Here is a 15491-nt window from a genome sequence, read left to right as displayed (position 1 = left end):
TAAATATTGGTATCTACAGATACCATATGGGGAGTGTACTGCTCCCATATTCATGGAAGCAGGCTGTGTATGTTTAAGTGTATATGTTAAAGCATTGCCTATAGCAGATTCTAGTACCTGTGTTTTTAAATAGGATAGGACTACTAAATGATGCAATTGTAATTCTCTTTTTAATAGGCTCCTTCAGAGCATATAAACAGCTCCTATGGATTATGTTACTGCATTCTTTTGATTTGCCTGATTCTCTAGGCCTGCAAGTTCCCCCCCCCCCCCCACACTTCCTTAAAGCTGTTAGTTTGAAATAGCTTGCTTTCCTAATATCTAGCTACTCTGCAAACCCTTTTAACATCATCAAGTTTTTTTTTACCAATTGAAAACTATTTATAGTATCACTCAATTTGTTGTTAAATTCTTCCCAGCTCTCATGATTCTAGAAAAAGAGTTGGTTTAGACAGATTCCCAGCTGCAAAGACAAGATTCTTGTTCAGCTTTTCTAAGTCATGATTTTCTGTTTGATTTTAGCATTAAAGAAGATTGTTCAATTGTTCAGTTTCTATAGTGATGTTCTATATTCTGACTTCCAAAAACAGCTTAATGTTTGCAAAGACTGTAACACACATTGTTTTACTTCCTTGTGATTCTCTGACACTATCATTCCAAGGTCCCTTTTCTGGTCTGTGGCATGTCACCCTCCCCCATACAGCACCTTTGGATTTCTACTCCCCAAGTGCATCACTCTGCACTTCTTTGCATTAAATTCTGCTTATGTTTGTAGATCTCTTCTCATGTTTTCTATTCCCTCTGGGGTATTCACTCTGTTGAAAATCTTTGTGTCATCTGCAAAAAGACAGACTTTTTCTTCTAAAGTTTTGGCAATGTCATTCACAAATATATTAAACAGAATCGTGTCCAGTACCAAACCCTGAGGCACTATGCTCCTCATCTTTTCTTTCCTCCAAGCATATAGCTCTCTTATATTCTCCCACCCCATCAGCTCTTTCCTCATGTACTCTTATTTTGCTAAAGTTAGCATGTTTGAAAATCCAGGTCTTTGACTTTTGTGTGCTTGCACTTTGCTTTAATACTTATATCAAACCATACCATGTGATGATCAGTACTGCCCAAGTGGGCACCCTCCTGAACATTAGACACACTTTCTCCAATTGTGAGCACTAAATCTAACATCACTCTCTTCTCTAATGGTTTCTGATAGGGTCCTTTGAAAGGAATCCATAACCACTAGGAGTGGCCTAGTGGTTAGAGCAGTTGCCTTGGCATCCTAAGATTAGAAGTTCAATTCCCCCTGCAGCACATTGTGACAATGGGCAAATCACTTCACTTCATTGCCCCAGGTAGAAAATAAATACCTGTTGAAAATACATAAACCACATAGGAAACATGATATATCAAGTCCCATCTTCTTTCTGATTCTGAAGCTGGGACATTCCAATCTGTATCCAACAAATTGAAATCTCACAGAAACACCACCTCCCCTTTTAGTCCTAACTTTTGGATATCTACAACCAGGTCTATGTCCAGCTTCTCCATTTGTGTTAGAGGCTTATAGATGACACCTGTGTGTACAGAAGTTCCTTCTTCTTTTTAAGATGATACACATCACTTCCTCTTTTCCCCAGTTCCCTTGCATTTTAGCCACTTTAATATTATTTTTTATATACAGCACCACTTCTCTGCCCCTCTTGCTGTCCCTGCCCCTCTTGCTGTCCCTGCCCTTGTTAAAATGATTATAACCTGGTAGTGGTTGTTGTATGGTAGTACCACTCTCATGGGGATCATTGAACTATGTCTCTTTGATAGCAACAATATCCAAGTTAGCCTACTATTACTACTATTTAACATTTTTATAGTGCTGAAATGCATACACATTTGACATGTAATAGATGGTACCTTTTCTGAAGAGCTTACAATTTAGATTGAACAGACAGATAGAACACATGGGGTAGGGGAGTTCCTTGAAGAGAGAATGATAGAAAGGACGTAGGCAATTTTTCGGTGAGTGGGAGTTAAGAGTTGAAAGTAGCCTCGAAAAAGTGGGCTTTTTGTTTGGATTTGAATACTATAAGAGATGGAGCCTGACGTAATAATTCAGGCTTACAGTGTAGCAAGAAAGATGTATGACATAGTAGTTGAAGGGAGAGATGAATCAGTGGTGGAAAGGGAGTCTGGATCAGTAGCCTGAAGGTTCCTACCTAATCAGATGACCTCTCTCAGGTATTCTTTCCCCTTATAACCCCAATGTATTATGTAACATCTTTCTTCTCTCATGTATTCTTTCCCCATGTTTCTCCAATTTATTAAGTAACATCCTTCTTCTTGCATTTTGTAATTCGCTGATTGTCCACCTTCTTTCTATGTGAACCGCCTAGAAGTCACTTTGACTATGGCGGTATAGAAAAATAAAGTTATTATTATTATTACATGTAAAGGTAGTAATTGATTGGGTATAGGGGGGAGGGTGATGGGTTCTGAACATTAGCAGATAATGGTCAGAGAGGAGAAGAGGTGCAGAATATGGTGGTAGAGCAGTTGAAGGAGAAGACAAGGTTAAGGCAGTGACCATTCTGGTGCATATGGTTGGTGGAACACAGCTGGAGATCGTATGAGGATGTTAGATTGAGAAACTTGGAAGTGTAAAAGTTGGGTCATCGACATGAATGTTGAAATCTCCAAAAATGAGGGAAGAGTTGAGGGTTCGACAAAGAAGGAGAGCCAGGAGTCAGTCATTGAGGAAGGATGAGAGAGACTTATCAGGGGGTCAGTTATTGACTGCTACTTGGAGTTGTTGAGGAGCGACTAGACCAGTGGTCTTCATTGCAAGGCATATGAGTCAATGGTGGCCAGCAGAGACCTTCTCAGTGGCTCGTGCACCTATCTGGAGTCCCCCTCCCCCCCCGAGATCTGGTACTTTCTCATCGTCCTCATTCCCAGTGGCGCTATTCTAACTCTTTAAGCCATTGGCAGCTTAAGTGAAGTAAACACGATGCCTACGGTGACCCGGAAGCTTTTCCTCTGTTACTGCTTCCTATCTCTGCATAGGCGGGAAGCTGTAGCAGAGAGAAAGTTTCTGGGTTGCTGAAGGCAGCATGTTTACTTTACTCTCGCTGCTGGTGGCCCAAAGAGTTACAGCAACGCCACTAGGAAGAATGGTGAGCATGCACAAGATCCCGGAGGAGGGGGAGGGGGAAGGGGAGGAGGGAATAGCATGAGGAGGGTAAGAGATACTGTACCACAGGGATGGGAAGGAAAGGGAAGGAAAGATACCAGACCTTCAGGGGAAGGAAGGGAATGGGCAGCTAGAGATGCCAGACCATGAGAGGGATGGAATGGAAGGAGAGAGATGTCAGACTAGGGAAAGTAAGGAAGAGTGAAAGATTCCAGACTAAAGCAGTGGGCGAAGGGAAATACAGAGAGATGCCTTACCACAAAGTAAGGAGGAAAAGTAAGGAGGGAAGAGAGATGCCAGACTGTGGGAAGGAAAGGAAAAGATCCCAGACCATAGGAGCGGGAAAAGGGATGTCAAACCACAGCAGAGGGAAAAAGAGGGTGGAGATTGTACATAGGGATGGAGGGGAAAGGGAGAGAGAGGGAAGACATTTTTTTTATTTAATTTGTTTTCTATCCCAAAGAACTCAGAACATGTTAAACATACATAGTATAAAGTTAGGTTACAATTTACACTGTATTTGCCATAATTTCAGTATAAGTTTACGATACAAGTTTTTTTCCTAGCTAATCACATATTAGGGGGTCTAATACAGTGTAAGTTTTCTAGTACATGAATGGAGAGGTAGGGAAGGGAAGAGATATTGAAGAAATGCTGTTTATGGATAGACGGGAATACAGGGAGAAGAAAAGGAGAGGAGATGGCACACATGGATAGTGGAGAAGGGCATTGAGAGAGAGGAGAGAGTGCGCATGGATAAATGGGAAGGGAAGATGGAAAAGTAGATAGATTTGAGGACAAGTAGAAAAATAGAAGAAAGTTGAATGTTAAAAGTTAATGCCAAAGATGGCGAAGTAAAAAACTGCAAATGTATAAGGCCCTGGAAACAAGAGTTAAGACAGAAGGAAAGACAGAAGGAAGTACAAGACTGGGAAAAGATGAGCAGAAAAATAAAACCATCATACAGCAAAGGTAGAAAAAGTGATTTTATTTTCAATTTAGTGATTGAAATGTCAGTTTTCAGAATTTATATCTGCTTTCTATATTTTGTACAGTTTGGGAAAAAACACATTTTTCTATTTCTCTGGTGGTGTACTGCAGTGTTTCTCAATTTCTTCAAGCCAAGTACCCCCTAAGTCTAACAAATATCAACCGAGTACCCCTACTCAAGCTCTGCCCCAGACCTGCCCAGACTCTGCCCCAGACCCCCCCCCATAATAATAGTACTAATTGTAATTTCTTCCATCCATTTTTCATATACACACAATATAATCTTAATACATAATTGTAACCAAAACATTAAAAAAAACACAAAGCACACTGTATGCAGAAAAAATGTTAATCATCATTTATGTTTGGGGGGTTTCAAAGAGGTCAAGGCAGATGACTTTAAAATATGCAATGTCACCTTAGTAACAACTATAGAAAAATAGACAAATATAGTGCAAAATATAGACAGTAGATATAATGATACATTTCAATCACTAAATTGAAAATAAAATCATTTTTCCTACCTTTGCTGTCTGGTGATTTCATAAGTCTCTGGTTGCACTTCCTTCTGACTGTGCATCCAATATTTCTTTCTTTCTGCCTCCTGCATGCTTCCTCTCCTTAGGTCCTCATTCTCTCCTCCAACCAACATCTCTCTGTCCCTCCATTAGTCCAACTTTTCTTCCTCTCTCCTCCACCCCTATTGGCAGCATGTCTCTCTCTCTCTCTCACTGTCTATCTGTCTTGAGAAATCCAGGCATCTCTCCCACCCCCTGTACTGCCACATACAACATTTCTCCCTCTCTCATCCCCCAGATTATGTGCAGCATTTTTCACCACTGCCCACCAGCCTCATGCCAATTTTTCCTTCTATCACCCCTCTCCAGCATAATACCACATCTCTCCCTCCATCATTTTGTCCTACATTCTTCCCCCATGCAATCCCCTTCAATCTGTTCTACCACCATAGCCAACATTTCTCCCTCTCATCCTTCTCTTCCCCATGCATCTCTACCTCTCTCCTCTCTCTATACCCAGTTTTCCTCTTTCTTCCTTTCCCCATGTGCCACCATCTCTTTCCCTCTCACCTACACACTCATGCCCAACAATTCTCCTTTTCTATTCTATCCTTCCTATGTCCCAAGTTAATGCCCCCTTCCTCCCTCCAGTCTGTATCCCATATTCATTCCATCTCACTTCCTTCTTAGTCGAGTTTATGCCCCTTTTCCCTCCATCCATTGTCCCAGAATCGTGCCCCTCTAATGGTCCAATGCACTCCCCCCCCTTTGTCCCAAAAAGATTGTGCCCCCTTACTTGTTCGAGCCGCACTCACTCCTTCTGCCTTCAGTGGCTTGATCAGTTTTTCCAAAGTGTTGTCCAACAGAGGTGATATCCTGGTTGGTATTGCAATTTTTAATATGATATCAATGTAAGTTGATCCTAAATTTTTAGCATCTGGCTTGTATCACTAATGTAACATCTCTCTTTGCACTCTTTTACAAACTGTACAAGCCCATCTCAATGAATCCCATGGTTACTCATATGGGAAAAACATTCAACATAAGGGGGATCCTTCACATGTTCATCTTTAATATAATGTATTAGCTCTGTTGGAAAATATGGAGTTTGTAATACAGAACTGGAGGTGCAGGGTTTATATTGAAATTCTAACCAATTCTGTACAAATTCTAGAATTCACTCCACACAGAAGAATTTGTTGAATGATGTTATCAATTATTATGGTAGTTCTACTTGGTAGCTGAAACTAGCTGAAGAGAGAGAGTTTCTTTATTCTTAGAAATTCATGGTGTATGATGTGGTGGAGGGCATGATTTGCCAAAATGTTTCTTTGACTTGCCTCCTCAATGCCTAGTTTACCCCTCCCCCCCCTGTTGCCACTCCAAATATTTCTGTCTAGGGATGCCACTGCTTTCGGAGTGTACATTCCTTCGAAAAAGTGTATATGCTTAATGACATTATTCCCAGAAACAAAAAAGGTAGATTAAAAAAAAAGAATAATGCACTTTATGAGCTGTTCATCTTGAATAAATCATAGACGGATGGACAGATAACCACACTGACCAGATTTCTGAATGATTGACTCAATGAACACACGGTAGTGATATGATTTAATAAGAGGATGAATAATTTGATAGCCAGGTGGCCAATCCCATCTGAATATGCTATAACCACTGAAAATAACCTGTAATTTCTCTGTGAACAGGTCAAAAATTTCAACCACAGGCCATCAAAGGATGCACTAGAGCTGGAGGTTGTGAGGTTGGGTTCCCAGTGGTGAAAGGGATGACTATTGTTGAACAGAAGAGACTGGAGTGTACATAACACAATAGGAAGCATCTCTGCAATCTCATCTCATCTCTTGATCAGATGCTGTTTTTTCTTCCCCTTTGCAATTGCTTTGAATAGTATAGACTATGTTCAGTACAGTAGCTATATAGAAATATAGACACTATATTATGGTGCATGTGTTTCCAATGACTGGTCTGTTTAAGTCATCATTAATGCAGTGGGTTTTCTGCAGCCTTAATTATAGCAGCCCTAGTAATTAGAGTTACCTATGTTTGACTGTTTTAATAAAACATTTCCTGCCTCCACAGGTTGGGCTTTGAGACCTCCCATTTGTATTTTCCATCCCCTGTTTTCTCTAAAAATTATAGTTCTACTTTTTCCCTCACAATCATTGTCTTGCCTATTCACTTCCCTTTTCGCCTTATCCTCTTTTTATTATTGTAAACCGCTTAGAATTAACAATAGGCAGGATATCAAATTTTAATGAAACTTGGAGGCTGACCACTGTTTTCAATTACAATATGTGCTGATAAAGAGCTCTCAAGATCTCTACCGATTTTTCTTAAAAACAATGGTGAATTAGATATGCAATGCAAAAGAATAAAAGTTTGATTGTAATGATTTCTTCTTATCATTCTTATGTTATTGCTTTGCTAGTCAAGGGGTTTGCAAGCCTGTGCTATGTATTGATACACTATGAAAGCCAGAGTTATAGTTACCATTGATCAAGCCTGGAAAAAAATCCAGCTGTTGTCTACTCTCCATCCCCACTGCCTGGGCTTCTGCACTAAATATCTGGTTTTGTGGAGCCAGTTAGGGGTAAATTCTCTATACTACGTCTAACTTAGGCGTGCTTTAGACGTCCGGAAAACACAAGTGTCAATCAAACGGTGCTTAGCTTTGCGGTAGACGTCTCTACAGCCGCTGGGCACAGGATAGACGCAGGTTTCTGAAACGTCATCTAGACGTCTCCAATGGACCCTTTCTAGACGCCAGATAGACGTCGGTATGATGGTTTTATTTTTTTTTCAATTATACTTTTTTATATTCTTTACTGATTTATTATCAGTCATTCAGCATTGTAAGCTTTCACATAATTAACCCAAAGTATAGGATGATGAAAAGGATAATCAAAACACAGTATACCATTTTGTAAACTATATATTAGTTGATCTGGCAATATCAGTGAGGTAGGGAATGGCAGACAGAGAACACTGCTGTGTTGTATCTTTTTCCTCTAGGATATCAGAATTGTACAGTTTACCATTAATACAAGGTAAAAAAATATGTTATGTTTCAAAGGAGAGCTAGAAGATGAAATGTACCGAGTGGGTGTTGAACTTACATTATCAGTATGGAAGGTGGGAACCGGTAGATGTATGCTACACAGAAAGCTGTACAGTAATGTCATACTCACCTCCTATTATAAGTGGAAAGGATAGGACTTTGAACACCATATAGACTTCTTATAAACTTCGTTTAAGTTCCATAAAGACTGGCAGGAAAGGCACCCTAAGTCATCCAATAAGCTTTCTCTGGATTTCCCAGAGACATTATTTCAGAGAGGATAGTTTAGAAGTGATATCTTGCTCGAAAGAACACTCTCCTGGTCTTAAAACATTGCTACAATCAGCTCATTCTTCAGAACAAATGTAAATCCCATAACTTACACTGGCCCAACTTAGAAACAGAATCAAAACACAGATCAGACCTGAATGTGGCTTCTAGTTCACAGGAAGAGGAAGTAGCCAGCAGCACAATGCTGACCTCATTGTGACATCATCAAGGTGCACCTGGAAGGTAGATATGCCACAAGTAAAAGATAAGCCGGGAGTTGAACTCACAACCTATGGATGATCAATACAGTGCTTTTACTCACTGACCTACACCCCCTTTTATACCAGTGTCGCTGGTTCCCCTGTCATAGCATACCTTAGTGATGTGCTAAAGTATACTCTACTTAGCTATCATATCACAATCAGTTGAGGCAAAAGACTGGTAGCTCAATGGTGTAAAGCACTGCTGTCATGGATGCAAAACCCATATTCTTAAGTATGGTTCAATAAATGTAATACAGAGTCAAAATTATGCTGTTTATTTTATCAAACCCAAGCTCAACTTTGTAATGTATTGTGTATAGTCTTGCTAATGTGTTTGTGATGAAAATGAGATGTGATAGGTGTATATCCTATATAATAAAACCCTAGCCGCGCATGCGCACTTACCTGCGTGCTTCTGTGATCTCTGCTCTGTGATCAGTAGGTCTGTGGCCTGCAGGAGTGCAGATGCAGCAGCCAGGCAACTCGCTGACACACAGCACAGCCAGCGACTCCCCCCTCCTGCCCTCACTCACCACCAAAACCACCACCGCCAAAGCCTCCTCCTTCTGCCCAGCCGGGAGGAGGGCTCCAAGTCGCTGACGACTGTCCCAGATCAGCTTACACGGTCCCTAAAAAATGAACCTTTTCATCTGAGGCGCAAGGCTGCGGTGACCTTCCTCCCCTGGCTCACTAAGGTTCCGTCTTAAGAAATTCAAATGCGTTGTTGAAAATGCAAGTGACCGGAGGACGCTGGGAGAGAAATTGAGTGGCCTGACAAAATGACATTGAGGCAGTCCAATTCTGAAGAGGACAATGATTTGCCCCGCGTGTTCAGTGATGATGAGGTCATTACTAAAGGATTTCAATTTCTGATTCCGTGCCCTAAACTCTGATATGAAAGAGGTACCTATGAATTTGAGGCTGCCGTGATAGAGATTTGGCAAGAATTGAGTGATTGGCAGAACAGTTGAGCAGGTGGAGATATGTGTGGATTTAGTGGAACACTTATCTCTGACTACTGTTTCCCAACATCAAAAGGACTAGCAGTCAGGGAGAGAGACAGCCATATAATTCTAGAACCCGGCGAGGGCTTCTTTTACCCTAGACGTCTGCTGCTTTTGCCGTTGGGTAAGAGCCGTCACTTGCTTGGTGTAGAAAGGTATGCAAGGAAGACAGGCGTACCCATTTCTGCCTTAACATATCAGGATGAAAATAATTGGCCACTTCATAACACTTTGGGGAGATGCTTCTGTTTTGGGTGTGGGAGAGGAAAGTGGAGGAATGTTAAACCTAAGATTTCCATTTTTGACCCTTTCTTCTTTTGGCCTTTTTTGTCAGGGGGAGATAAAACAAAGGAAGAAGGGCTGCAGTGTTTCTCCTACCCCCCCTTTCCCTCATCCTCCCATTTGTCTCTCTCTCCTCACCTCCTACCTCAGTGTAGCTCTTGTAGCTGCTCTTCGTCCTCCTCCAGCCAGGCCACAGCCAACTGGCGCCGTGGCTTGCCGCGGCCAGCAGGCACTACAGTCTGCAGCCACCCACAGCTGCGGCGGCCATCATCCAACTCGAGGGATTCTTTCTGAGGCTGTCTGCACCGACGCCGGCTGCCTCAACCCACCTCAAGTCGCCCTGGACCTGGCCCGCTCCTGGCATTGCTGGCACTGCCACCATCCATGCTGTGTGGTAAGGTGTGCTCCATGAGAATAACAACTAGAATAAACAGAAGCAAAAGTAAAACAATTCTCAGCAGCCTGTTCTCTGTCATCCTAGACACCCCCTGCAACACCCCAACAACACACTCCTGCAGCATAAACCCCTCATGTTATAATCAAGGTGCTTCTGGAAGGTAGATATGCCACAAGTAAAAGACAAGCCAGGGGTTGAACTCACAACCTACGGATGATTACTACAGTGCTTTTACTCACTGAGCTATAGCACCTTTTACTCCAATGTCTCTGGCTCCCCTGTCATATCATACCTTAGTGATGTGCCAAGGTATAATCAGCTTAGCTATCATATCACAATTAGCTGACACAAAAAAGTGGTAGCTCAATGGTTTAAAGCACTGCTTTCACTGACCCGAAATCCATATTCTCAAGTATGGTTGAATACATAGTCCAAAAGTGCTGTTTAGATCACACGCAAATTCAACTTCTCTAATGTTTTGTATCTGGTATTGTTAATGTGCTGTTTCAGATGAAAATGAGATGTGATTGGTCTGTATCTTGTAATTTTATTCAAATGAGTATTGTGTCAGCTGAAGGAGTTGAGGGTGTCATAGAAGCTGTTAGAATTTTGAAATCTGTTTGCACGTTCATTGGGTGTTCTCAGATCAAATACACCTGTAGATACTTGCAATGATTGCCCCTTGTCAAAGCTTGTACCTAAAGCCATTTCGGGAGACTCCCATTCCCAAATCCCCAACATAGCTCAGTGCTTAAAAGCACTGCATGTATCTTCCAAAGGTCAGGGGTTCAAGTCCTGACTAAGGTTACCAAAGACATAATATTCTTTTTTTTCCACCCACCCAAACATGCATAGCTAAGTTAAAATATGTGAACCTCCTGAGATTATGCATATTACTTCCCAATCTTCATTTATTTCATTTATAACTTGTCATTGTGTTTGGGGGAGGTGAAGTTTCATTAGGTTTACATGGTAAGCTTCTAAGCGTTCTGCTATACTTTTTTTTATAACAGCGATATCGGCGTGGTTTAGGATATAATCAACAGTGTTGCTGTAGCGCGGAGCGGCCGCTGCAAGCACGCCCAAGCTGCACAAAAACGTCATCGCATTTTTTTGCGTTGTGATGTCATAGAATCGCCCGTTCTTCATACGCAGTTATTTCTTCTAAAATGGCAGCCAGGAGACAGCCAAATTTCTCCACAGAGGACTCCAGGCTGCTGGCCAGGCTGTTCCTGGCAAACGAGCATCACTACTTTGTAGTGCCTGGCCATTGCAGGTCATACCTGCAGTTCAGGAACTCCTGGACCCGCCTGACCCGGCGGTACAATCGAAGAGCCTCATGTCCCAGGGAAGTAAGTATTCCAAGTCAGGCCCTCACAAATTATCATGTAAAAAGTAATGATGATGGAAACCTGTCTCAATCAAATTGGTCATGTTTTTGTGGGTAAATCTTGATTCCTTTTAAAAACTACAATTGTGCATAATAAATCTTTTACATTGAATACTGAAATTAAAGCACATCCCAAAGGAGCAGTAGTAGGATTTCAAATGACAAATTCAGCTCCTACAAGGCATCTATTCCATTCACAACATGCACACAACTAATTTTAGGGTCACGAGCATCACATTTGTAATAGAAACATCTTGAAATCAACTTTGCCAAAGGAAAACAAATATATTAAAGTGCTGCTATGTCATTTCAAGTACCTACAACTTTCCTTTCCCGTATGTATCAATCTGCTGGTCTAGGGAGATAGTGGCATGACGTTTAAAGTGACAGCGTCAGTACCCTGACGTCAGGGGTTTCAAGCCACGCTGCTCCTTCTGACCAAACTATTTTATTGCCCCTGCTGCATGATTGTAAGCTCACCAGGACAGGAAATATTGCTTGACTAGATTAATAAAGTCATGCAAACTGTAATGTGGGGCAGTGCTGATAGGCTACAGCCTCAGCACCCTGGGGTTGTGAGTTCAATCCCACACTCCTCCTTGTGATGCTGGCCATGTCACCTCAACCCCCCCCCCCCACTGTCCCAGGTACAGTAGAGAGATAGCGATGCCTCCAGCACAGAAAGGGGAAAATACTGGAGTACGTGAATACATTCATGTAAAACATGTGGCAGTAGGGGGTGGAGGCAGGCAGCAAAGTGGATAGGGGCTCTTGGAGGGCAGCGTACTCCATTTTTATGTGCTTATAGAGGTCAATACTTAAGTAAACATGTTATGCCACAGTGCTAGATTGCACTCATCATATCCCTCTCTCTCCGTTCTTTCTCTCTCTCTCTATTATCCAGGTTGAGGATCTCAGGAAACGGGGTCGGCTGCTGAGGCGCCAGGGGCGGGCTTTCCTTGAGGGGGTGAGGGAGGAATTGCGCGCTGAAGCCAGTGAGTAATGAGTCCAGTGTGTGTTTCTTTGTGATCAGCCTACCAGAATAAATAGATGAAAATGCTTGAGTAGCTGTAAACCATTCTTAATCATAAAATCTGCAGTAAAACTGCTATTGTGATATCATGTCACAATGGCTTTATGGTGTTCTACTTGCCTCACTTACTTACGCTACATTTTGATGTTTACAGTGGAGTAGGTGCTTTGCATCCTGTTAATAGCATTTGAAGAAAATAAAGTAGTAATGAATGTCATGTTCAAAAGTGTTGTGGACATATCTGACTGTATCCGGTTTCCCTCTTGTCTAGCAGCAGCGCAGGCACCCCCTCAGGAGGTGGCACCCATGACCCCACCCTGGGCCCCGGAGGTGAGGGAGGGGGCTCTGCCCTGGTCATTGGCGGAGGAGGAGGAGGAGGAGGAGGAGGAGGAAGAAGAGGAAGATTCCCCTTGGCACCTCGCTGAGCCACCCACACCGCCTGCCCCACCACTGCCCCCTGGACCGCCTGCCCCACCACTGCCCCCTGGACTGCCTGCCCCACCACTACCCCCTGGACCCCCACCACCTGCCCCACCACTACCTCCAGGACCCCCACCACCATCCCTTGTTGGACCTTCCCCTTCCCCCACCCATAGCCCTTCCCCTCACTCTCCTGCCCTTCCTGTTCCTGATCCCATCCCACCCCCCTTCTTTGCTGTTCCCCCCCAGGAGCAGCCCGACCAGCCTCAGGAGGGGGCGGTCAGGGAGATGGAGCCCTTCTCTGCCCTCTTGGAGGAGGTGCAGGTATTGAGAGGGTGTGTGGAGAGGATGGAACATGCCCTCTTGCGGCTGGTAGCCGAAAGAGGGCATGGTGCCAGCAGCCATAAACCCTCTCAATGACTGCACCTCTTTCGCCCCCCTCGCCTGAGGTAGCTCAAGCTGCTCTTGGGGGGCACCCACCCTCTTTCCCTGCGTTATATGTTATATTATATATGTAAATAGTTTTTTTAAAAAAGTTTAAGTTTTTAAAAGTTTTAATAGTTTAATAAAAATATTGGTTTATATTTACTTTAAACTTTCCTGTGTGGTTTTAGCCTTGTAGCATCATCAGCTTAGTGGACAGAGTCCAAGGTAGATAGGGGTTCAGGAGGGACTGCTGAATGGGCCCTTTTCAATAAAACAACAAGGTGACATATAGAAAGTTTGACAATCTTTATTGGGGTCTATCATTCATTCTATTACCTGCTAGCCACTCTGATGTAAAATCATTGCAGAATCTAGGAAAGAAGCAAGTGAATGTAAGGGTATATGCAACTGTAGGTAGATGATGACATCTCAGCTATGATGTGCAAAGTAAGCCAGTCCCTGTTCCAAAGTAAATGGCTACATAAGGAAGAGAATATAAGTCACTGTGGTAGATTTGTTGTTGAGGAATAGGGTTACTGCTAGTAAGAGTTGGCTCCACATCAGGAGAATCCAAATGAGACATGTGGGTTTTTCTTCCTAACATAGTAACATAGTAGATGACGGCAGATAAAGACCCGAATGGTCCATCCAGTCTGCCCAACCTGATTCAATTTAAATTTTTTTTTTTTTTTTTCTTCTTAGCTATTTCTGGGCTAGAATCCAAAGCTTTACCCGGTACTGTGCTTGGGTTCCAACTGCCGAAATCTCTGTTAAGACTTACTCCAGCCCATCTACACCCTCCCAGCCATTGAAGTCCTCCCCTGCCCATCCTCCTCCAAACGGCCATACACAGACCGTGCAAGTCTGCCCAGTAACTGGCCTAGTTCAATCTTTAATATTATTTTCTGATTCTAAATCTTCTGTGTTCATCCCACGCTTCTTTGAACTCAGTCACAGTTTTACTCTCCACCACCTCTCTCGGGAGCGCATTCCAGGCATCCACCACCCTCTCCGTAAAGTAGAATTTCCTAACATTGCCCCTGAATCTACCACCCCTCAACCTCAAATTATGTCCTCTGGTTTTACCATTTTCCTTTCTCTGGAAAAGATTTTGTTCTACGTTAATACCCTTTAAGTATTTGAACGTCTGAATCATATCTCCCCTGTCTCTCCTTTCCTCTAGGGTATACATATTCAGGGCTTCCAGTCTCTCCTCATACGTCTTCTGGTGCAAGCCTCCTATCATTTTCGTCGCCCTCCTCTGGACCGCCTCAAGTCTTCTTACGTCTTTCGCCAGATACGGTCTCCAAAACTGAACACAATACTCCAAGTGGGGCCTCACCAATGACCTGTACAGGGGCATCAACACCTTCTTTCTTCTACCGACTACGCCTCTCTTTATACAGCCCAGAATCCTTCTGGCAGCAGCCACTGCCTTGTCACACTGTTTTTTCGCCTTTAGATCTTCGGACACTATCACCCCAAGGTCCCTCTCCCCGTCCGTGCATATCAGCTTCTCTCCTCCCAGCATATACGGTTCCTTCCTATTATTAATCCCCAAATGCATTACTCTGCATTTCTTTGCATTGAATTTTAGTTGCCAGGCATTAGACCATTCCTCTAACTTTTGCAGAAGGTGATGGAAGTAAAGGCCAGATACCTCAATCTATCCTCCTGGTTCTTGAGCTGCACTATTTTGGTTAAGCAGGTGTGGAAACCACAAAGATGCTCACAGCTGCACTGCTCTCAGTAATACAAAACTCCATCTGACAATACTGCAGGAAGAACTACAGTTGCCTGTCTAGGACACCTGATAACAGAAAAGAGGAGAAGCTGGTTTACACAAGGTTCACAAACAGGGGGTTCAACCCCCAAGGTCCATATCTGTCCTCCCTTCCCTGAAGCAATGTGTTAACCTCATTTATGTTGAGCTGCTTAGATGTCACCGTGGTATAGTTGTTAAAGCAATAGCCTTAACTCGCTGATGGTGTGGGTTAATATCACCTGTAATCCTCCACTGCTACTGTTTAGAACTCATGTGAGGGAATAGACTAACTGAAAACAAAGTTTGTGTGCATATAACAGCAGGAATGCGTGCCATGGTGTTCTATGAGGCCAACATTATCAATTTACTATTGTTCCTGAAAGTCATCAAGGATACCTGTGTGAAGAGAACAATAGAAGTGTGAAGCTTTATGAACATTTATTTCACTCATCAGAAGAGTGACTCAAGTG

At 42.9% G+C, this 15491-nt stretch overlaps 1 protein-coding gene across 1 annotated transcript in view; it reads left to right on the top strand.

Moving 5' to 3' along the window:
- Window positions 1-7033, top strand: part of LOC117369053 (phospholipase A2 inhibitor and Ly6/PLAUR domain-containing protein-like) — a 34582-nt gene extending 27549 nt beyond the window's left edge. The window contains exon 5 of the mRNA XM_033962963.1: window positions 6399-7033. Within this exon, the coding sequence (XP_033818854.1) occupies window positions 6399-6517 (119 nt within the window). The 3' untranslated portion in view covers window positions 6518-7033. The remainder of the gene's footprint in view (window positions 1-6398) is intronic.
- The last annotated feature ends 8458 nt before the right edge of the window (window positions 7034-15491 follow it).

Source organism: Geotrypetes seraphini, chromosome 11, assembly GCF_902459505.1.
Source record: "Geotrypetes seraphini chromosome 11, aGeoSer1.1, whole genome shotgun sequence".
NCBI lineage: Eukaryota > Metazoa > Chordata > Amphibia > Gymnophiona > Dermophiidae > Geotrypetes > Geotrypetes seraphini.
This window is presented reverse-complemented; position numbering and strand designations above follow the sequence as displayed.